General features: G+C 39.5%; 1 protein-coding gene across 1 annotated transcript in view; it reads left to right on the plus strand.

Moving 5' to 3' along the window:
* ERC2 (ELKS/RAB6-interacting/CAST family member 2) overlaps positions 1 to 23,789 on the plus strand; it is a 421,277-nt gene that overhangs the window by 384,601 nt on the left and 12,887 nt on the right. The window contains exons 8-10 of the mRNA XM_045530462.1: positions 12,038 to 12,175; positions 19,088 to 19,228; positions 22,246 to 22,386. Coding sequence (XP_045386418.1) covers positions 12,038 to 12,175; positions 19,088 to 19,228; positions 22,246 to 22,386 — 420 coding nt within the window. The remainder of the gene's footprint in view (positions 1 to 12,037; positions 12,176 to 19,087; positions 19,229 to 22,245; positions 22,387 to 23,789) is intronic.

The following is a 23,789-nucleotide window of genomic DNA, read 5'->3' on the forward strand; positions in this document are numbered from 1 at the left end:
TAAGCATCCTTACATCTCAGGGATAAATCCCACTAGATCATGATGTATGAACCTTTTGCTGCATTGTTGAAATTTTTTTTTTTGCTAGTATTTTATTGATTTTTGCATCTATGTTTATCGTGGATATTGGCCTTTAGTTTTTTTTCTTGTAGTGTTCTTTTCTGGCTTTGGTATCAGGGTAATGCTGACCTTGTAAATGAAATTGGAAGTGTTCTGTCTTAGTCTGTTTGCACTGTTATAACAACATACCTGAAACTGGGTAATTTCTAAAGAATAGAAATTTATTTCTCAAAGTTCTGAAAGGTAGGAAGCCCAAAAACCAAGGTACTGGCAATCTGGTAAGGGCTCTTCTCTGCTTCCAAGATGGCACCTTGAATTCTGTGTCCTCCAAAGAGGAGGAATTCTGTGTTCTTAGAAAGCAGAAGACAAAAGGGCAAAAAGGATAAAACTCCCTGTTAAGCTCTTTTGTAATAGCATTAATATATTCACAAGGGTGCAGCCCTCATGATCTAAACACCTCCCAACACTGTTGCATTGGGGATTAAATTTCCAAAATAGGAATTTTGATGGATACACTGAGGCCATAGCATGTTCCCTCCTTTTCAGTTTTTTGGAAGAGTTTGAGAAGGATTGGCATTAATTCTTCAAATGTTTGGTAGAATTCACGTTTGAAACAATTGGGTTCTGGGCTTTTCTGGGAAATTTTTGACTACTGACTGCTTTTATCAACTTATTTATTAGTAGTCTGTTTAGATTTTCTGTTTCTTCATGTTTCAGTCTCAGTAGTTTTTATCTTTCTAGGAATTTATCAATTTCTTTAGGTTATCCAATTTGTTTGCATATAATTTCTCATAGTAATAATTTTTCTATTTCTATGGTATCAGTTATAATGTCTCATCTTTCCTTTATAAGTTTATTTATTTTTGTCTTCTTTAATCTTAGTCTAGCTAAAGGTTTATCAATTTTATATATCTTTTCAAAAAACCAACTCATTTTATTCATCTTTCTGTTGTTTTTCTAGTTTCCATTTCATTTGTTTCTCCTTCAGTCTTACATTATTTCCTTCCTTCTGCTAACTTTTGGCTTAGTTTGTTCCTCTCTTTCTAGTTACTTGAGGTATAGTGTTGGTATTTATCACTATAACCTTTTCTCTTAAATCTGCTTTTGCTGCATCCCATAAGTTCTAATGTGTTGTGTTTCCATTTTCATTTGTCTTAGGATTTTAAAAAATCTCCCTTTTGATTTATTTCTTGATCCATTGGTTGTTCAGAAGTGTGTTGTTTAATTTTTACATATTTGTTAATTTTCTGATTTTCCTCCTGTTATTGATTTTTAGTTTCATACTATTGTGGTTGGAAAAGATAGTTGATATGATTTCTTTCTTTCTTTATTTTTTTTTTTTGAGACAAAGTCTCGCTCTTTTGCCCTGGCTAGAGTGCTGTGGCGTCAGCTAGCTCACAGCAACCTCAGATTCCTCGGCTTAAGCAATCCTCCTGTGTCAGCCTCCTAAATAGCTGGGACTACAGGCATGCGCCACCATGCCTAGCTAATTTTTTCTATATACTTTTAGTTGTCCAGATAATTTCTTTCTATTTTTTTAGTAGAGAGGGGGTCTCGCTCTTGCTCAGACTGGTCTCAAACTCCTGACCTTGAGCGATCCTCCCGCCTCGGCCTCCCAGAGTGCTAGGATTACAGGCATGAGCCGCCGCGCCCGGCCTCTTACGATTTCAGTGTTTTAAAATTTGTTAAGACTTATCTTGTGGCCCAAGATATAATCTATCCTGGAGAATGTTCCACGTGCACTTGTAAAGAGTGTGTGTTCTGCTGCGTTTGGGTGGAATATTCTCTGTATGTCTGTTAGGTCCATTTGGTCTGTAGTGTTATTCAAATCTGATGTTCATTTATTGATTTTCTGCCTGGATGATCTATCCATTGTTGGAAGTGGAGTGCTGAAGTCCCCTGCTATTTTTGTATTGCTCTCTATTTTTCCCTTCATTTTTGTTTATATTTGCTTAATATATTTAGGTGTTGTGATATTGCATATATATATTTATAATTGCTAAGCCCTCTTGATGAATTGACCCTTTTATTATTATATAATGAGATTTTTGTCTCTTATGACAGCTTTTAACTTAAAAAATCTATTTTGTTTGATGTAAGTATAGCCACCCCCTCTCTTCTTTTGGTTACTGTTTGCATGGAATATCTTTTACCATCTCTTCACTTTCTGCATATGTTTGTCCTTTAAGCTATAGTGAGGTTTTGTAGTGAGCATATAGTTGAGTCTTATTTTTTTTCTTTTTAAATAATCAATTTAGACACTGTGTCTTTTGCTTGGATAATTCAATCTACTTACATTTAAATTAAATTAATTATTTACAGGTAAGAACTTACTACTGCCATTTTGTTAATTCTTTTTTGCTTTGTAGATTCTTTGTTCCTTTTTTTCTTTCTTGATAACTTGCTTTGTGATTTGGTGATTTTTCTTTGTAATGTATGCTTTAGTTCCTTTATCCTTTGTATGTGAACTATGGGTCTTTCTTTGTGGTTACCATGAAGCTTATATGAAATATCTTGTAGTTATAATACTCTGTTTTAAGCTGATAAGAACCTAAAATTCTACACTTTAACTTCTCCTGACACATTTTAATTAGTGATGTCACAATTACATTTTTTGTGTGTTGTATATCAGTTAACAAATTATTATAGCTATAGTTATTTTTAATTCTTTTGTCTTTTAACTTTTATACTAGACTGAAAAGTGATTTATATTCTACCATACAGTATTAGAGCAACCTGAGTGTGACTATATTCTTACCTTCACAGTGAATTTTACACTTTTATGTATTTTCATGTTGTTAGTTAGCATCCTTTCATATCTACTTGAAGAATTCCCTTTAGCATTTCTTTTAAGGCAAGTCTAGTGATGATAAAATCCCACAGCTTATGTTTGGGAATGTTTTTATCTCTCTTTCATTCTAAAGCAGCAGTCCCCAGCCTTTTTGGTACCAGGGGTCATTTTCATGGAAGACAATTTTTCCATGGACTGGGGAAGCTGGGAATGGTTTTATAATGATTCAAACAGATTACATTTATGTGCACTTTATTTCTATTTTTATTAAATTGTAATATATAATGAAATAATTATACAGTTCACCATAGGTTGGGGACCCCTGTTCTAAAGGACAGATTTGCCAAGTATAGTATTCTTGGTTGACAGTTTTCTTTTCTTTCAGCATTTTGAATATAATATAGTTATCTCACTCTCTCCTGGCCTGCAAAGTTTCTTTCCTTCTTTCTTTTTTTTTTTCCTTATAAATGAGGTCTCACTATGTTGCCTAGGCTGGAATTGAACCCCAAGGCTCAAATGATCCTACTACCTCAGCCTCCTAATTAGCTGAAAATATAGGTGCTTGGTACACGGCCTGGCCTGGCCTGCAAGGTTTCTGTTGAGAAATCCACTGATTGTCCTAAGGAAGTTACCTTATACATGATGAGTTACTTTTTTCTTGCTACTGTCAAAATTCTCTCCTTTGACTTTTGAGAATTTGATCCTATGCCTCAGTGAAGCTCTCTTTCTATTTAATCTATTTGGGGTTCCCTTTCCAGGTTTGGGAAATTTCTCTCATTATTTCTTAAATAGTCTTCTGTCCCTTTCTCTTTCTCTACTTATATGACTCCCATAAGGTGTATATTGGTTTGCTTGATGGTGTCCCGTAAGTCCTATAGGCTTTCTTATTTTTTTTTTCCTTTTTGTTCCTTTACTGGGTAATTTCAAATGACCTACCTTTGAGTTTGCTGATTCTTTCTTTTGCTTGATTAAGTCTACTGTTGAAGCTTGTCTTAGTCTTCATTTGTGTTGCTATAAAGGAATACCTAAGGCTGGATCATTTATGAAGAAAACAGGTTTATCTGACTTAGGATTTTACAGAATATACAAGAAGCATGGTGTCAGCATCTGCTTCTGTTAAAGGCTTCAGGCTGTTTCCACTCATGGTGGAAGGTGAAGTGGAGCCAGTGTGTACAGAAATCACATAGCAAGAGGGAAATGAGGGAGGTGCCAGAGTCTTTTAAACAACCAGCTCTTATGAGAGGTAATAGAGCTAGAACTCTCTCATTACCACCAGGATGGCACCCACATTCATGAGGGATGTGCCCTCATGACCCAATCACCTCCCATCAGACCCCACCTCCAATATTGGGGATCAGATTTCAACATGAGATTTGAAGGGTCCAAAGAAATCAAACTGTAACAAGGCTCTTTACGGAATTTTTCAGTTCAGTCACTATGTTCTTTAGCTCCAGAATATTTTTTTTCTTTTTTATGGTTTCTGTGTATTTGTTGAACTTTAGTTTTGTTCATATATTGTTTTTCTAATTTTGTTTAGTGTTCTGTTTTCTTGTCATTTACCGAGCTTTTTAAGGATGATTATTTTGAATTCAGGCAATTTTCATTTCTCTATTTCTTTAGGGTTCATTACTATTGCTTTATTTTGTTCCTTGGGTGGTATCAAGTTTCTCTGATTATTCATGTCCCTTGTGGATTTGCAGTTTTTGTCTGCATATTTGAAAAAGTAGGTACTTTCTCTCGTCTTTACAGACTGGATTCACTAGGGAAAGACCTTCACCTGGAAGCCTGTCCAGAGATTTTTGAGAGGTTCATGGCATACGGTGTGTGGGCAGGCTTGCTTTTGGAGTCCTCAGGCTGCCTAGTCTTGTACCTGGGTGCATGAGGACGTTCCATATGACCCAGCAATTGCACTCTGGTAGCATTTATCCCAGAGAGATGAAAACTCATGTTCACAGAAAAAACGTTTGCATAAACTTCATAGTAGTTTACTAGTAATAGCCCACACTGAAAACAACCCAAATGTTGTTCAGCAGGTGAATGGTTACACAAGCTGGTATATCCATACCATGGAGTTTTACTTAGCAATAAAAAGGAATACATTGTTGATAAACTTAACTTGGATGGATCTCCACAGCATTATGCTGAATGAGAAAAGCTATATGACTACATTTATGTAATATTTGTGAAATGAAAAAATTATGGAAATAGAGTAAAGTTTAATGAGTGCCAGGGGTTAGGGATGAGGGCAGAGGCAGGAGGGAAGTGTGTACAGTTATAAAAGAGCAACACAAGGGGTCTTTGTGATGATGGAATTTTCTGTGTCTTGACTTTGATGGTGGTCACGTGAATCTACACATGTACTATAATTGCATAGAACTAAATACATGTACACATACATATGAGTGCATATAAAACTGGTGGTATATGAATAAGGTCCTTGGATTGTATCAATGTCAATTCCCTGGTTGTAATATTATACTATAGTTATACTAGATGTTACAATTAGAAAAAACTAGGTAAAAAGTATAAGGGATCTCTTTGCATTATTTCTTATAGCTGCATGCAAATCTCAATTATCTCAAAATGTCAATTAAAAAAGAAGAAGAAGAAGAAGAATGCCAGTCTCTGGCTTGTAGGAATCACTTAACAGAATTAAGCATTATTATTATTACCATCATCACCATGACATTGCTATACTAGCTGGAAGTTTTGAGGCTGCTTTTTGGCTGGGGACAGATACATACAGCTTTGTCTAAACAGTTACTTCATTAAAGCAGGGACCCTGAACCTTCATTCTAGACCTTAATGCTGAGAACCAGTGTTGCTCAAGGATGGAGATAGGTTTATGAAACAGAGTGAGGAGGAGTGCTGCATGTAGTACTTACTAACTTTTTTATAAGCTGAAAGCTTGTTTTATTTTTATCTTTTGGCCATGTAAAAATGGCTGCATCAGAAATACCATGTTAAAATGTCACACATCCCACTAGAATTACTTCCTCAGTTTTGGATAAGTTCCTCTTGCACAATCCTCTATTTAGGGGATCTAAAAGACTAACATGTTTTTATTCCAGGTGACAACTATGAGTATAATAAGCAAAATTCTAGGATGGCCCCATGATATGTGACCCCTGGCATTATGTCTAAGTTTAGGTTATGTTTTATGCAAAAGGGAATTTGCAGATGTAATCAAGGTCACTGCTCAGTTGGCTTTGAGTTAATCAAAAGGGAGATGATCTGGGAGGGCCTGACCTAGTCACAAGAGCACTGTAAATCTGGGGCTAGAGGTCAGGCATAGGGTAGACAGAGGGACCCAAAGCAGGAGGGGGATTTGACATACAAGGAATGCTTGGTTGCTAGTTTTGAAGAGGGAGGAAGGCCGTGTGGCAATGGCCTTTGTACGGCCTCCAGAAGCTGAGAGCAACCCCCCTGGCAGCCAGCAAGGAACTGAATGCCAACAATCTGAATGAGCTTGAAAGAGGACTCCAAATTACAGATGAGAACTGAGCCCAGTTGGCCCCTTGATATTAGCTTTGTGAGACCCTCAGCAGAAAAACCAATTAGGCCCTCCCAGACTTCTGATCTATAGACTGTGAGATACTAATTTATGTTGTTTGAAGCTATTAAATTTGTGGCAGTTTGTTATGCAGTTATAGAAAATTAATACGATGGGTTGATTTAAATCTTTGTGTTAAATCAGTGGTTTAGTAGACCCTGTACTAGCAACCAGCTTTGCCTTTTCCGCTCAGAGAGCATCCTTGGCTCTCTGCAAAAGGTATTTCTGAAGGAGTGTGAGAGATTAGTAGACCTATAATTTTATGCTTCCCAAGCAACCTTTTTCTTTTTTTAAAAATTTCCAACATATCATGAAACAATATGCGATTCAACTGTGTACATAATCTGTGTGGTTCTGGCCACCTGTGACACATGAGTTCAGCGACACCCAAACTTGTCTATATGCTGCTCATGGTGACGAGACCATGGATCATGTTCTTGAATATTGGAGTGATATGCAAACACTCTCAATTTCTATGGTTATCACAGACTGTTAACAAAGAGTTGCATGGACCATATTTGGAGAAGGCCTAGCCTTATAAGTCTGTAGGAACTTGAGAGAGAGAGAGTTCAGAGTAATTTTTCCAGGGTGGTGCAGTTTGCTGCTTCAGGAGCTGACACCAGAGTTCCCCCTAAGGTGATGTGGATATGGGTCATTTTTTTTGGCCACCGAGACTCTGAACTTTCTTCTGCTTTTATAAAGGGTATCTCACTTTTGATGGTGAAAATGCCAGCACTTGGTTTCTCAGCTTCCCTTACAGTTGGGCTGTGTGCCTTTCTCAGGCTCTGCTCATTAGATGTCCCTGCCCAGAGTCATTGGGATGTTGGGCATAGAAGGGACACTCTCTGCTGCAGTGACTGCAAGGTCAAGGCCATGGGGCAGCACAATTGCAGGGCTAGTGGTGGTGTCCAGTGATCAGTTGCAACTGGGTCTATACTGTAAGCCTCAGTGTCTAGTATTTAGCAGCTGGGGCGACAGCATCTGCACTAGACCAGTTGTATCAAAACTTTGAGCACCATTCTGGGCTATTTTCCCTGACCCTTGTTCTCCAGCCTGTCTAGCAGTTTTTTGAATTTCCCTGTTTTTTGCTTAAATCAGACTGAGTTGTTCCTGTTGCTTTAGCCTAATAACTTTAATGGATACCCTAGGTGTGGATAACACAGACTCCAGAGATAAGAAAAGAAAAGAAGCTTATGGAGTAAAGAAACTTTATTAGTAACTGAATTTCAGAATTTTATAATGAAAATAACCAAAAAGATACCTTTGGAGGATAGTATTTGAAATTATAACTACGCCTAAGCATGTTAGGTCCTCTGTTTTAGACTATATGTAGACCTTGTCCATCACTTTTAAGTTCTTCTTTGTAGAATCCTAGAACTGAAGGGACTCAGCCATCATCTACTGGGGTATTTTTCTTTTTCACAAGACACTTCTGTTTCAGGGTTCCTTCCTTCCTTCCTTCCTTTGGTTCCTTCCTTCCTTCCTTCTTTCATTCATTCAATAAGTTAATATGTGGTATTGCCAGCACATGTAGGTACTGCAGTGAGTATGATAGAGCTCTTGTCTTAACTGAGCTCACCATTGTGGAGATAGATAGGTAAAAAGGCAAATTTAATAGTGTGAGAAAAATGCAGATTAGGAGACTCAACCTGGTTTGGGGGTGGTGGTGGTGGCTTCAGAGAAGGAATCCTGGAGGAGGCAAGGAATGCACTGATATTAAAGCTTTGAGTAGGACTTGAACAGGTGAAAAATTGGGGTGGAAAGAGTGTTCCAAGCAGAGGAAATGGATAGGCAAAGATGGGGACGGCATAAAGAGAGCCTGGTCCCAGGAGCTAGTAGGAGTGGTTTGGCAGGGGATGGTAGAGGACCACATGGACCATCTCTTGGAGGGCCTTATGCGTGATATCAGGGAGTTTGGGCTTTATTTGGGAGGCAATGGGGAGCTGTTAAAGGAGTCTAAGGGAGGAAGTTGTGTAATTAGATCTGCGTCTTAGGAAGGTAACTCTGGCTGCAACACGGAGACCAAATTGGAAGAAGAGCAAATATGGAGTCAAGGGGGCTGTGGCTGTTAGTCAATGACTGCCTTTGTGCTGGGGACTGTACTTGTGTGAAAACACACAACAGTGCTCCCTCTGGGCACTGGCGTTCCTCAGGCTTGGCAAGCCCAGAGTTAAGGGCCCCATTAGCTTTTGGGCAGAGCTTCAGAAGCAGCTTAAAGCTATCAGGATTAGGGCTGTCGGGTGACCTCCAGGGCCTGCGCTCCTCCCACTCTCACCCCCTCTCCAGGGTGCTGCCTTGGAAGGCACAATGTTGCTTCCGCAGGACAGACTGCTTCTGAATCTGCCCAGCCATGACTGAAAGGCCGGTCAAAGGCAAGGGCAGGGTTTCTCTCCAGCCCCGTGTGCAGGCCACCTCTTACTTTATTGTCACAGTGACCAGTGAGTTGTCTGTGTTGCTAAAGTGGATTCCATTTTTGCAACGTGTGAGATTTCTCAAAAACCCCTCGCTTTCCACCCCAAACCTCTCCATCCTAATACTTGTTTTCAATTTGCTTATTTTCTGATTCCTACTATTCGAACCTTGTACAACCTCACCCTTTAAAGAAAAAGGTTCCAAACATTTTTCTCTTAAATGTCATAACAATTTGTGAACATGGGAAAACGGTGCAATATTTTTTTTAAAAGATACTGAATTTTACATTCTCTGCCGTCTCCTAAATTTAAATTTTAAGAATTTGATCCTCTTTGGCATAACAAAGGAACATTTTCTCCTGCAAAGGAGTCCTTTTAAAAAGCAAAAACTTATTGTTTAAAACTCACTTAAAGAACAATTCTGATATTTTGTAATAGGTTTTATAATATCTTTTTATTCTATTTATTATGTTCAATGAAAACAAGTTGCTAGATGCAGAAAAGTGAGAAGAAAAGTAACATCATTAGTCCCCCTGTTGCCACATAAAACTTTTAGTGAGTTCCTTTTGTGTATATTTTTGTTCTTAATTTTAAGAATTTTTTTCTTTTTACAAAATTAGTGTTGTATTGTTTTATATTCTGCCTTTTTCTTAAGATTCTGCTATTTCCATTTAGTTAGCAAATGGTATGAAAACATGATTTTAAACACATGCATAATAGGCCATGGTTTAAATCTGTAATTGCTGATAACTTGGACAGTTTAGTTTTAAGTAGGCATTTGTGTTATTTATTAAATTATTTATCATTTACTCACATATACGTTATTTATTATTTTTATATACAAACATAAACTAAAAATGGCCCATAATCTTACCAGCTAGATAATCCTGGTTGACATTAAAAAAATAAGAAAGCCTACATGGTTAGAAAGTTTAAGCGAAAATCTACACAAATGTACAAAAATGAAAAGTGGGAGTTCCCTTCTTCCTCCTCCCAAAACCTTTTCCCCAAAGGTTAAAATTTCTTATGATTTTTTCCCCAGATATATTTATCTATTTAGTGATTTATTTTTCATTTATGCAAGACACTATATTCCCCATGATGTTCTATACCTATTTTTCTTAAGAATCATTCTTGATGATCTTTGTGTAGCATTTCTTAAAGTGTTACATCCCTAGCTCAGTAAATGTGTCTCCAATTCCAGTGTGTTAGTCAGTCTTGCCTGTGGTATCACTGGCTCTTCTGCTGGGTTCTTAGATGTGAAATAGATATGCCACCTCCATGTCTAAAGGTTTCGGCATCCTACGTTTCTCTATCTCTCAGCCCCTGCCTGCATGCCGGTGGAACCCCTGACCTTCAACCTTCTCAAGTCTTCCTGCCTATTAGGGGAGGTCCCAGGGAGTTTCACTCAGCCAGTTTTCTTTGGCCTCTATTTCCAGTATCCAAAGTCCCTTGAAATCAGCACCTACTTCTGCCCCAGGGCTGATACATACTGAGAGGAAGTCCCCTTACCCCTGCCCAGGGCACTGCCTCCCAGGGTGGGCAGGTGGGCCTAATTAGTTTGCTCAGTGCCACCATGGGTTTTAACACATGTGCACAAATGTATGCCTGTGTGTACTCAAAGTAATAATGTACACTCTCTCTCCAAGAGTCAGTCCTCTCAGCTGCTGGCTTCTTCCATATAGCTACTATCATTCTGACACAAAACCATCCACATTCTTGCTTGCACGTATTTTTGCTTATGGTGTTGAGTAACCCCATAAACACTTGTCTGGAATGGAAGAAGCCTTTGCTTTGACTGGAGGTGATCACACCTTTTGAGTCACTGTGTTTTCCACGAGGGGACAGTGAATCCTCACAGTGGCAGCTGGATGGGAACACATTGCAGTTTGGTGAAGGAAATGGTTTGACCTATAACCTGAGTTTCTAGGATGTCTGTCTCAAGGCAGAAGAAGGAAAAAAAAAAAAGAAGAAAGGAGGTAGGAAGGAAAAAATCCATCTCTGTTAGTCCACATCCATTGTAACCATTGGAAAAAGTAGCCAAGACCAGATTGAGGGTCCTCCAGATTGAGGGTCAGCAGAGTCATTGTCTTTGCATTCAGAACTATTTTTGATGATGCTAGATCTGCTGCCATTTCTGTTGTTATTGTCACTGTCTCCTCCTCTTCATTACTGCCAACTATCATTATTTGTATTGCCATTCCAGATTCATGCTAAAGAAATCAAGTGATCAAAAAAATTGTTTGAGTCATACATTGTGAAACATGCATTTGGAATGATTCCCTGAGAGAGCTGGGTGTAGAATACAAATATTTTGAATGGACTTATCTCAGAGTTGTACTGCTTTTTTTCCTTGTCATTTTAAAACCCTTAATACGAATAAATTGTTTATGTAGTGGGGCTTTTTTTAATCCTTAGATAAGAAATATATGGTTTGAAAGCAGAGAATAAAAACATGAATGATAATGTCCGCAATGCCCAGGAGAAGGTCCTTGCTGCTGTTCCTGGGCAGGCGTTATAATTGGCCATTCGGCGTGTTTATTTCAGGCTGCAGATAGTGGATGAAAGTGGCTGGTTGGTTGCCAGCGCATGACTTAGTTGCCAAATGGAGTGTTTAGTACTTGTTATATTTGACTTATATCACAAGTTCTTCCCATTAACAGTCTGCTGGTGATAACCTACTTGGCTTTTCATGTGGTTGCTTTGAAACAGCCACTTGACAACATCGTGCATATCACAAAGTTTAATACTGAGTAAAGGAGTGAGTGAATGACTACATGGGTTCTGCCGTGTACTGATACGGTGTTTGGTACAGAATGGGACCCAGTAAATGTTTAATCAATGTATTAATATTAATCCTGTGTAACATTTCTCTGGTTCACCATATCAAACTTAGGTCTATGGACTTGAGACTTAAAAGGCTGGTAAAAGGATAGAAATACATAGAAATAATAGTGCTGACCTGTGTCAGAAGGGCTTGCATTTGTACAGAGGGAGATACTCTGCTCATCCGTATCACCATTTAAATACAAAGTTAAATAGCAGAATGAGGGGCTCATGAAAATGGCCTTGAGTCTAAGACTAAGTCAAAGTGTAATCTTGTAAAGCTGACAGTTTCCATAATCTCAAGTCTTCTAAAAAAAAAAAAAAAGTCTATTTCAGGAATTTGGGCCCTGGATGTGTAATGAAGTGTGCATTTCAAATGGCGATCTTTATTTTTAGATTGAAAACTTGCAAGAACAACTTAGGGATAAAGACAAGCAACTGACCAACCTGAAAGACAGAGTGAAGTCCTTGCAGACGGATTCCAGCAATACAGATACTGCGCTGGCGACGTTAGAGGAGGCTCTGTCAGAGAAGGTGAGCTTGAACTCCACAACGTGGGGCGGGGGGGACCAAGACTTAGGGAAACAAGGTTGGGAGGGGTTGATCCAAATGCATTTAAATGTGCCTTCTTTTCTCCCTTTGCCGTACTACCTATAGTCCCTGCTGGACCTCATACTCCCATACTACCCCTGGCACACTGCAGCCAAGGGCGTCTTTTTGACATGCAAATTGATCACATCACCCTGACCCTCCTTGAAAACTTTCACCAGGTTGTCATTGCTCTTGCGATGATAGAAACTGAAGTTGTCCATCTGGCCCATAGGTTCCATTTCTCCGTCCGATACGGCTTTCATCTGACCAACCCCCTCTCTGCCCGCCTGCCCACCTGCTCCTCTCTCTCCGTCCCTCTCTCCTTCATTTCCAGCCTCCTCCATCCCGCATCCTTCTCCCCCTATTCTCTGTGCTCTAGCTATGCTGGCCTTCTAGATTTTCAAGCACACCATGTTCCCTTCTGCCCCAGATTTGCATATGCTGTTACCCAGCTGAGAATGTTCTTTACTCTGCAGATTTAATTTTTCCTCTTCTGAGAGGTCAGCTTGGTAGGAAGTTGTATTGTGTGTCAAGAATGTGGACTTTGGAGCCAGACTGCCTGGGTTCAAATCCTAGGTCCGACACTTACTACTTTGGACAAGTTACTTAAGCTCTCAGTTCCTCAGTTTTTTCATTTGCAAAAGGGGATAATAATAATACCTACCTCAGTGGATTATGTTGAAGAGAAAATGCATTAAAATATGGAATGTGTTTACAAGGTATAATAAGTTATCACTATTATTATTGTTTTCTGAATCATTTCTTCAGGACACTTTCTGGGTATCCATTATGCTCTCATGAACACCATGGATTTTCCCGTGTTCTTGTCATAATGTTAACTGTTCATTCATCTGTTTTTATGTGATTAATTAGTCTTCTCTGCTGGACTCCAAACCCAAGCAACATACCCTATGTGTGTTAGTAGCTTGCCATTCCCAGTGTCTGGCATAACACCTACATAGTGTGTGCTCAGTGGGTATTGGTTGAGTGAGCCCCCACCATGTGACAGCCACTGTTGTGGGCTTTGGGCTGCAGCAGAGAAGAGAATGGGTGAAAATCCTGGCTTTCACGGAATTTAGGTTCTAATGGGAGTGAGCAGGAGACATAATAAATAGAATACAGAGGATTTCAGAGGTAAAATTTCTGTAAAGGAAAAGAAAGCAGAGAGGGGTACAGAGAATACTGGGGTGGAGTGGCCAGGTAGGGGCTCACTAGGAAGGTGACATTTGGGGAAAGACCTGAAGAAGGTGAGGGGTGAGCCATGAGCCCTCCTGGAGCGGGAACGTACTAGGCAGAGGGCACAAGTGCGAGGGGATGGGAAGAGTAGGGGCAGTAGGTCTCCTTGTGAGGAAAGATTTTTAAAAATTGGCTTTTACTTTGAAGGGGATGGGATGACATCCTGAGGGTTTCCTTCTGACTTACATTTAAAAGGATTACTTTGAATAAAAGAATGAATGAATTAGTGAATTCCATTAGGCAAATACGTCATTCTGACATTTACTGACTTTTAAAATGATTCTAGTCCATTTCATTCTGACTGAATTCATTCATTCATTCTCTGGGCACCTATTGTAGATACCACACTTGAGTTGAGTTTGCAACACTTCCTAAGTGTCAAAGAGCCAGTACCCAAGAGCAGTGGTGGTAAGAGTTCTTTAGGGATTCCGAGGAGGGACAGAATTTGTTGGTTGTCCATGTATCGTGTCAGTGCCATTTTTAGGCCCTGGTTATTAACACGATTTTTCAAATTCAGCTTGAAACAAAAGAAATCTTATAAAAATAGGGGTCTGTTACATTCCTTTTCTTCATCCTTCTCATCGTTTTTGATTCTGCAGCACTCTGTAAGACTTGCCCGCAAATGCAAGGGGTGTTATGGGGTTTTCCTCTTGGATGCCATACTGTAGTAGCAGCACCAACCCCTTTATTCCCTACTGTTACGGTCTGTAAACTCTGGGTTTGTGAGATCAAGTGGAAGGAGATCTAGGGGCCAGTCTCACTAACTAACGGGGTGCCCCTGGCAAATAATTCTCCCCCCAACCAGGTCCTCAAATTTCCCATTTGTTGAATGGGAATTAGATTAAATGTCCCACTGTTTCCCTAAGCCAGTGTATCCTAAAGAAGGCTACTCTGTTGCTACTTTAGAATTACCAGCAGGTGCCTGTTGAAAATCTACATTGTTAGACCCTCATCTATACCTACTGAATCAGAACCTTGAGTAGGGCCTGGGAACTGCACCTTAGCAAGCCCCCACGGTGATTGTGATGTACACTCTGGTCTGGGCACCAGCGCTCTACGATAAAAATATAGAAGCTACAGAAAAGAGGCCTAATTCTGTGGCCAGAAAGTCTTCATGGTCCTATTAAAATTGTTAGATTTTAAATTTAGTATTAAATTCTAAGAATTATAAGATTTTATTTGAAGACTTATAAGAATATTTAATAAGATAACTTGTTAGAGAAAGGTACTCTTCTCTTTTCAACTTTTAGGAATTTGTTTCCAGAGCTCTCTGTAGTAATTTTGTTTGTAAAATTGAAATGGGGGGATGTTGGTTCAAAAGCTATTGATGATTATGTGTCCCTTTTGCATTTTTGGGTGATGTGCTGTCAGCCCATTTCTACCTCTTGATTTCTTTCTTAAAACTCACAGAAGTAAACAGATACCATATAATTTTCCATGTCATGAATTCTTGGCAGGATTTTATCATTTTTTTCTGGGCCCTATTAAGATTTGATTTACTCTAGCTTAAATCCTAAAGCAATTCCCAAATCTGAAACAAACTCCCTTTATTTAAATGCTTCCTTTGAGGCTGAAGGGGGTGTCAGGGGAGGAGAGCTGAGGTCTGTGGGAGGGTGGCCGGCACAGACTGTCTCCACTGCTTGGTGGTCGCATCACCGGGGCGAGCCTCTTCTCCTCTCAGGGCCTCATCTTCAAAGTGCACATTTGAATTAGCTGACCTCTAAGTTTCATTCTCTTCTGGATCTGCCTTGCCAATGAATTATTCAGTTTGCTGATCTGCAGTCTCAGGCACATGACATCTGAAACTGGACCACAGATGAGGAGTTGAGAAGCTAGATGACTAGAAGGGCCAGGTAGGGAACAGAAATGAGGGAAGTGGGTTTGGTGGAGTGCAGCAGGGGTGACTGGTGACTGTGGCAAGCTGGAGAGTCCCTGACCTATCTCAAAACATTCAAGTTCAGATTTTTAAAAAGTTATGATGCTCAAGTCAAACAAAAGAGCTCTGTGCACCGGCTTTGGCCTATGAGTTATTCCTTCCTAAACCCTATTTGCATCTGATTTTTAGCCTTTCATAGCAATGAAGAATAAAAGTGAATATAGAGCAATTTATTTGGGGGGAATTTTTAAAAAGTGCCCAAATCAGAATGCTAGTTTATTTGAAAAGCACAGATAAAACCATTGAATAGGAACTGGCAAGGGTCTGTATCATAAGACAAAGAATACAAAATTTATTTTAAGTATTGATTCCAGTGAGTATCACACCTTTGGATGTATCCAAATAATCTTTTCACGTAGAAAGCTTCTTAAAATACAGATTCCTGGGTCCCATTTCCTAGAGATTCTGATTCAGTTGTTCTCCCGTGGAGCCCAGGAACCTGTGATTTTGAAGCCTGCTTACAGATTCTGATGTCAGGGTTCAGAAGATTACACTTTGAGAAATACTAAATCCACGCTCTTCCATTTTAAATATGGGAAATGAGCTTAACAAGGTGAAATGATTTGCCCAGAAATGAACATTTTGGATGTGTCCAGCATCATTCCCCATTTCTGGGCCTGAATAGACATCTTTAATCAACTGTGATACATGCTAACTTCTCAACCCAGCTGTCCTGGAAGCTACTGCCACCCTGTCTGAGTTGGCCCTTGGTTGAGACTTTGTTGCCTCCTCTGGACTATCCCGAGGCCACTCAGTCACAGGTGATAGAACAGGACCCAAACCGAAACCTTCTGATCTCTGTGCTTTTGACAATATCACAATCTCCTTTATATGTCCTTTCCCTTACAAGTTCCACTTTTATCCACATTTAATTGCACAGAACTTTTGGAACAAGGCATGGTGTGAAAAACTGAAATGATTAATAAAAAATCATAGATTTATACGTACATTTAATTATTTGCTGTCTTTTGGCTGACGAATAGAATCCATCAGGCACCATTCACCACTTCTCTTGGATTATGGCATCTCAGGGAGTGTGTTATTCCTTTTAATTTCCAAGAACTTATTCAGCTATTAAGAGTGTGCAAAAAAATAATGCTGCTCGGTGAGTTAAGATTGAGTATGACTTCGTTCTAGGATTGACACACAGAAGCTCAAGAGACGGAACCCACTGTATTTATAAAGCCGGTCTCGCCAAGCCTTGCTGTAGCCACACTGCAGATAAGCAGTTGAGGAAGCCAGATAGCAGAGCTGGAGGCCACTGCAATTCAGTTCCCACCCGGTGATAAAGCACAAATAGATTAGACCTGTGCAGAGCCAGATGCGTGCACAAGGAACGCTTGCCAATGCAAATAAGACTAAAACAAGAACACATTGTTGGAATTTCTGCAAGTTAGTTGTTAATCAAGTAGATCATGGCATATTAGGGCCTTTTAACACATGTTTTTGACATCTGGCCCTGCGCAGCTGACAGTTAAATTAGTTTTGTGATTGACGGAGAAATATTTTGTAGTATTGAATCATCAATAACACTTAAAAACATTATAGTGCTTGCTGATTTTTTTTGTCATCGATGCCCAGTCAATAGTACAAGTGCTTAGAACAAATCAACTTACTTTCCAAATGATTCTGACACCTTCTGGCTGTTAACACGCCTGCTTAATTTTATTACCCTTCCTTTGAAGCCAAGATGATCCCTCATTTGAGTTCTCCTTCCTTCCGTCAGCCTGTCTAATTGCCTGTAGTATGCCAGACCGTTTGCCTGGCACTGGCTTAAAGAGAGTCGTAGGATTCTAGTGCTACCCTCTGGGAAGCAGAGCTGGGAGGACCGACACGCGGTGAAACCGTGTGAAGGGTGCTGAGTGCGAGTAAGTGCCCGTGATCCGGCCACAGGGATTCCTGGGAAGGTTTCCAAATAGTGAGGTGACTTGGTCAGTTTGGAGCCTTAGAAATGTCACTCCAACGGTCATGTAGTGGAAGTGATGGGATGGAGAGGGCCTGGTGGCTGGGTGATCGGGGGTAGTGTACACAAAAGGCAGCCCGGCTCTGTTGCTGAAATCAGTAAAAGCCCTTGAGAGACTCACCACGCACCGTGGCCATTTCCTTCTCTTGCAGATCAGGTAATCATCCGCTCGTCATTGTCACAGGTTGAGGAAAATAGAACTGTAACTGGAATCAAGAAGAAACAAATACAGGCAATTAATAGACCACCCCTACTGTTGTAATAATACACTTCACTTAAAGTGTTTTTAAATAATTGCAAAACAGTAATGATACTGTTTTTTTCCGTGAAAGCATTAGATACATAAGTTACTTTCACTGGGGTAGAACAGATCCTTGGGGGATCTTAAATCACAGGCTGAGTGTCTTCCCTCTGCATTAAATACTGTTTTACAGTTGTCTTCTGTATCAGGCATTGTCTTGTACTACATACTTATAAAAATATAAAAGATAATATCAGCATCCTTAGGCACAGTTGGTGCACCAATATTTTTTAACATGGCCATCCAAAAGGAAGTTCAGATATGTATTGGATACTTTGAAACTAATTTCAGATATCTAACTCAAGGTTTACTCATATGGAATTTTCTTTCTTTCTTTCCTTTCTATCCTCCTTTGCTTCCTTTCCTTCTTTTCTTTCTTTGTTTTACTTTGATATTAGTCAGGTTCCACGTTTTTGGAAAACATGTCTACCAGGGTAGTGTTTCATTTCAGTATGAAAGTGAAAGGCAGACCCTCACATCTCTTAGATGGCTCGAGGAGTGTCTGTGGCAGTGTGGTCTTGTGAGTATGACTGAGAACGAGAGCCCTGGATGCCAGGGTGGGCCTTTTGTTCCTGAGCTGGGCCACCTTGCCTCTCTGAGCTCCGGGTTTCCTCCCCTCTGCACTGTCACCAGTGGCACTGGTTCTGCCGTTGCAGGTGTGATGAAGGCTGATGAGGAGGGCACATCGCAGCACCTCACGTGCAGTAAGCCCTCAGTGAAGGAAAGCTGCTGTTTGAACTTTGTTCAGACTCAACCAGTGTTTCGGTGTCTCTACTAATTGTAAAGAAACCATTGGGAAAAAAAAACCACAGAAATAAACATCCCCAGACACATTGGAAAATCCTATACACAGTAGGCTGCTTATTTTGTCTCAAGTTCTCACTAGGGGTCCAGCCCTAAGTCTGGGCGGGCCTCGGTCCTGCTGTCCTTCTGTCACCTGTCTAGCTGGAGAAACCAAAGAAACCCTGTCTTCAGAAACCAGAGAAGGCTCTTTGATGCCACCTGGGGAGGCTGAGCAAAGGGGGCTGAGCCAAGAAGTCTGTTCTGCTTCTTCCCCTTGCCTGTGCAAGACGTTGGCAAGTCTAGAGTTCTGGTGCCTGAACCTGCCTCTTCTAGACCTGCTCTAGGAATTTGCTAGATATCACCATGAGCCAAGAACAGCCTCGGAGCTTAAGCATTAAGATCCCTTGCAACCCTGTGATGCTAACTTTTATTAACAAGTCAAAAGCTGTCTCTGCTGTCTTTCCCCAATGCTGTTATGCTTAGCCTTTCTCCACAAACCCGATTTTGAGTTTCTTGTGTTTGTTGATTCCTGTAGAGCATTTCGTAGATGTGTTGCCTCATATTTTCTTTTGCAGTGTGCTTTGGCATGCACACTGATGAGTTCTCACCTCTTCTTTTTTGACTGTTGCTTCACAGGAGAGAATAATAGAGCGCTTGAAAGAACAGCGAGAGAGAGATGATCGGGAAAGACTAGAAGAGATAGAATCCTTCCGAAAAGAGAACAAAGACCTGAAAGAGAAGGTCAATGCTTTACAAGCTGAACTGACTGAGAAAGAGGTGAGTCTGGAAAAACAAATGAACCACATTGATAGTCCTCATAAACCAATATTCATCGCAGCTGCAAGAGACTAGAGACTCAGTTGGAGCGATTGTGTGAAGGCTTGGGAATGTGGGAACCTTTCTTTTGTAAAGCTGCCTGAATTCCAAGGGAACTATTTCCTGTAACTTCATTCATCAGTGATGCCCTATGCATGTCTTCTCTGCTCTGCTGACCATATACAGTGTAGCTCCTTGAAACGTTTATGTCTTACCACGTTGGCTTGGCTTAGAAGATTCTGTAGTTTTTCAAAGTCTCATGATCCTTTGCTTGACATGACAACAGCATTGATAATAATAATCATAATAGCTCTACTTTATTGAGGGTCTGTCATATGCTAATCCTTGTGTTGGATGCTTTACATTCATCTTTGTTTCTCAAAGGGTCTCCCAGTACCCTCAGGTTAGGAGATGTGATGCCATGTTGGACACAAGGTATAGGTTACATGTGGCTGCTTTCCTGGAATATTATTTTTACATTATAGTAAATAACTGAAAACATTTTTATACTATAGCAAACATGAATACAGAATATAAAAGTCACCTGCAGTTTTAATGCAAAACAATATACTTTAAACAGATTTTTTGCTTGGGGGTTATGGAGAGGATGCTTTGGGCTATACCCCCCGTACTCCAAGGGATACCTATAACCCTATCAGTTTTCTTGGGGATACTTCGGTGGAGAACTAGGAGAAGCAGTAGTATACATTATTTTATTCAATCTCTACAACTCTGAGATACGTGTCATTGTCTGCAATGGCTCCTTCACACTGATTTTTGTCTGCAGGAAATGTCCATTTCTTTTAGGACTGTTACAGGCCCTTCCACCCTGCCAGATTGTACCACTGCCCAGTGGTCTGTTTGCTAGGTCCACAGTATTACCTTGCTCTTTGGATATTGATAATTCCATACAAATTAAAGTCCTGTCTAAATTAGCAATCCAGATGCAGGAGGAAAAGAGTTGATGAGTAAGAGGAGTTTTGAGGATGCCCAGAAGCAAAATCCATATTCCCTAAAATTTAAGCCCACTAGTTTTTCAGAGAAGAGATTATTTCTTTGACATGAAAATAAAGAATTTAGGTATTCTTCCTATTATTTCACTGCTAGTTCTGACTTGCAAGATCTGTGGGTTGGCACCTTAAAACCAATGCATGTACTTCTAAGTAAAAGATACCTTGATGACGCTGGAGCACGAGATTTAAATGAAAAGAGCTTTGTAAACGGTGCCAATGTTGTGTGCATTTCAGACAGGCATTTTAAGAAACATTTATTGTTCCTGTATAATGTGCTTGGCACTGGGCTAGGTGTGTCAGTCAGGATTCTGCTAGAAAAAACAGAACCATGTTAAAAAATTTAATCAGATTAAGAAATGTATTGCAAGGAACGGGTTTACACAGTTACGGAGGCTAGGCAAGTCTGACATTCATCAGGTAGGCCGTCGGGAAGGAAACTCCCAGACAGAAGCTGACGCTGTAATCCGTAGGTGGAATTTTGTCTTCCTCCGAGAAACCTCAGTTCTGCTCCTAAGGCCTTTCAACTGACAGGATCGGGCCAACATCGAGTACTGAGGATAATCTCCTTCAAGTCAACTGATTGTAGATGTTAGTGATGTCTACAAAATACCTTCATACAACACCTAGACTAGTAACTGGGGACTATAACCTAGCCCCGTTAACTAAAACTGGCCATCACATCTGGCATTTAAAAATTTATAAAGAGGAACAACATATAGTTGCTGTCAGCAGGGAGCTTATAATTTAGTTGATGATATGTCTTCACTATGACAAAATGACTGGATCAGAAGGTCCTTTATTATTTCTGTGGAAGCTGATATAGTAAAGAGCATCGTAATTCAAATTGTAGACGCAGGGTTGAGACCTGTATCTGCCTTTAATAAGTAAGGGACCTTTGATAAGACACTCAGCTAATGTGAACCTCAGTTTCTTGACCTGAGAAATGAGAATGGCTAACCTGTTCCTCAGAAGGTTGTTAGGAGCACCTTGCTTGGGGGTGGTGACCTTCATCATCAGTGAGGTCATTCCAGTGCCCACGAAGCAGCCCAGCATAAAGTATTAGGCAACTTCATTTACTAGAGACCACGTTATGTTTAGTGTCTTCCTAGGTGCTGCAGTGATTTTGGGGGAAAACTGACCATTTTAGTCCCACAGTTAGGTGTTGCTAACCATTTCGTATTTGTTGATAAACATTGTCGTTCTAGGTAGTAAAGTCATGTTCAGTGATACCCGCAAGTATTTATTTATGTAGTTTGTGGAATTTAGACTTCACAGCAAAGTGTTTGGTTTTTGGACATGATCAGTGACTGAATCAATTTAGGTAACCCCATGTCTGAGTTGGGGAGATTTCATTATATCTGTTGGGTCTGGATAACAGAGGATGGGAACATAAAGTTTCCTTTACTCTAAATTTTAAAATAATTTCATGTGTGATTCTCCAGAAGATGTTTGAATAGACATTGGTCATTTTTTTTGTGTGTTAAAGAAATGGGATTTGATAAAAATTTAATAGGATGCTTTTTTTCTATTTGATTGACCCTTTGGGGGAGGGGTAGGGAGGAGGAAGCATTAAAGTCAGTAATTTCTTTCATATTCATCTCAGGATCTGCATGGCCTGACAGTAATAAATGTGAATGGAAGGTTCAGGGTGTCTGTTTTGCTATGACATGTAAAGACCACCTCGGGACTTACATCGTTAGCTTGGTTTTGAGACGTGAAACGTGCATTTACTGACCACACCGTTTGGTCACATTTGATTCTACTGCAATTAGATCCCGCTCAGTTCTGTAAGCTGGCCAACTTTAATTTCCTGGCCAGAGCTGACTATTGTTACCTTAGTAAGACTGTGTTTACCCTTTCTGTCTCCTGCACACTTTATTGCTGTGTGTAGAATCAATGTGTTCAAGTTGAAGACATTGCCAGTAGAACTTGCAGTTTTACTCACTAGCATTCTTTCTCTTTCAGTCTAGTTTAATTGACCTCAAAGAACATGCATCTTCATTAGCCTCTGCAGGGCTGAAAAGGGACTCCAAGTTAAAATCTCTAGAAATAGCCATCGAACAAAAGAAAGAGGAATGTAGCAAATTGGAAGCACAGTTAAAAAAGGTAAGTGAAGTCTAAGAAAAAACATGCTCATTTTAAAATGAATCTATACAATGGGAAAGGAAGAGAAATTTTTTTAAAGGAAACAAACCCCTTATCTTTTGCTGTCTGCTGATAAAAGAATTAATTAAACACTCTTAACTGCTAAGAAGTCTGCGTCAAATCTGTCTGTGAACCAGAAAAATTATCTTAGGTTTCCTGTCTAAAGAAAGCTTGAAAAATAGATGAAAATAGTGGCAGAAGTGAAAAATATTATAAAAACCAGCCGTTACTCTCTGGGCAAATCTCAACTATCAAAAAAGATGAATAAAAATATTTGCAACAAACCAAAGAATCCAGGGGCCCTGTTATATGTTGATAAGCTTTTACTAGTTTCAAAAGTAGGTCAAATTTTTGTATTAGAATTTTGTGAAAGTTTTCCTGGCATCATTAAATTTCTAGAAGTTCACGAAAATAGTCAAATCCCTGGCATATCCAAAAATGGCCTTAATGTCTAAGAAAGCTTGTTGTATACAGAAAGCTTTGACAAAGAAAGCAGGATCTTTACATGGCGGCATTAACATGTTTTCTCTGACCTGGACATTTTTGTGGAGTGCATTTCCAGTCACGCATTGTTCCTTTGACTTTTTCCCTGTGTTGTTCGGTACGTCCGCACTCATTGTTCACATGAAACTCATAACATTATGAGTTTAAGCATTTTGTTTCCCTTCAACAACTTACAAACTTATTTAAAAAAGATGATAAGAATATAAACAATCAATAAAGCAGATAGTGAAATTCAACTACATATAATTTGTAGCACACTGGAATGGGGATTTATTAGCTAAAGTTATGAAAATATATGACATGATGGTCAAGGATGTGAGGGGATCACATGTCTGTGGAGGAATTATTCTGGATATCTTAAAATTTAATGTACTATTTGTATGATGCAATATTTAACCAAAATGTGACTATACTGTGCTCATTTTACAGGACTTTTAGGAAATTGTCATGAGAAATTTCACACTAAGAAAGTCTACTTACTAATGCAGGAAAAGATAAATATACAGGTCAAATTCTTTAATAACAAAACAGCAAGAAAATCTCTACATAACAAAATCTGTTTCCCAATCCACTCAACATCTCACTTATTTCAAACAATTTAGTTAAGCAGAAATCTTGAACAATAAATAAAAGAATTTAAAATTGCCCATTTGAGGGTGTTTACATGGAGTTTGACTTGGCTGGAGTTTAAGCCCTGGGTGTTTGATGCACATTCATGACTTATATAAATGTGCTCTACAATGTTATACATGCCCATACATGTCAAGAAATAAACCTATGAAAGATAATTTTCATTTAATGAAACAATATTGTGATCATAAGGCAGGCTCCAGGATACCTCTGTAAAAGAGAGAAGTTCA

This window comes from Lemur catta, chromosome 18, assembly GCF_020740605.2.
Source record: "Lemur catta isolate mLemCat1 chromosome 18, mLemCat1.pri, whole genome shotgun sequence".
Lineage (NCBI taxonomy): Eukaryota > Metazoa > Chordata > Mammalia > Primates > Lemuridae > Lemur > Lemur catta.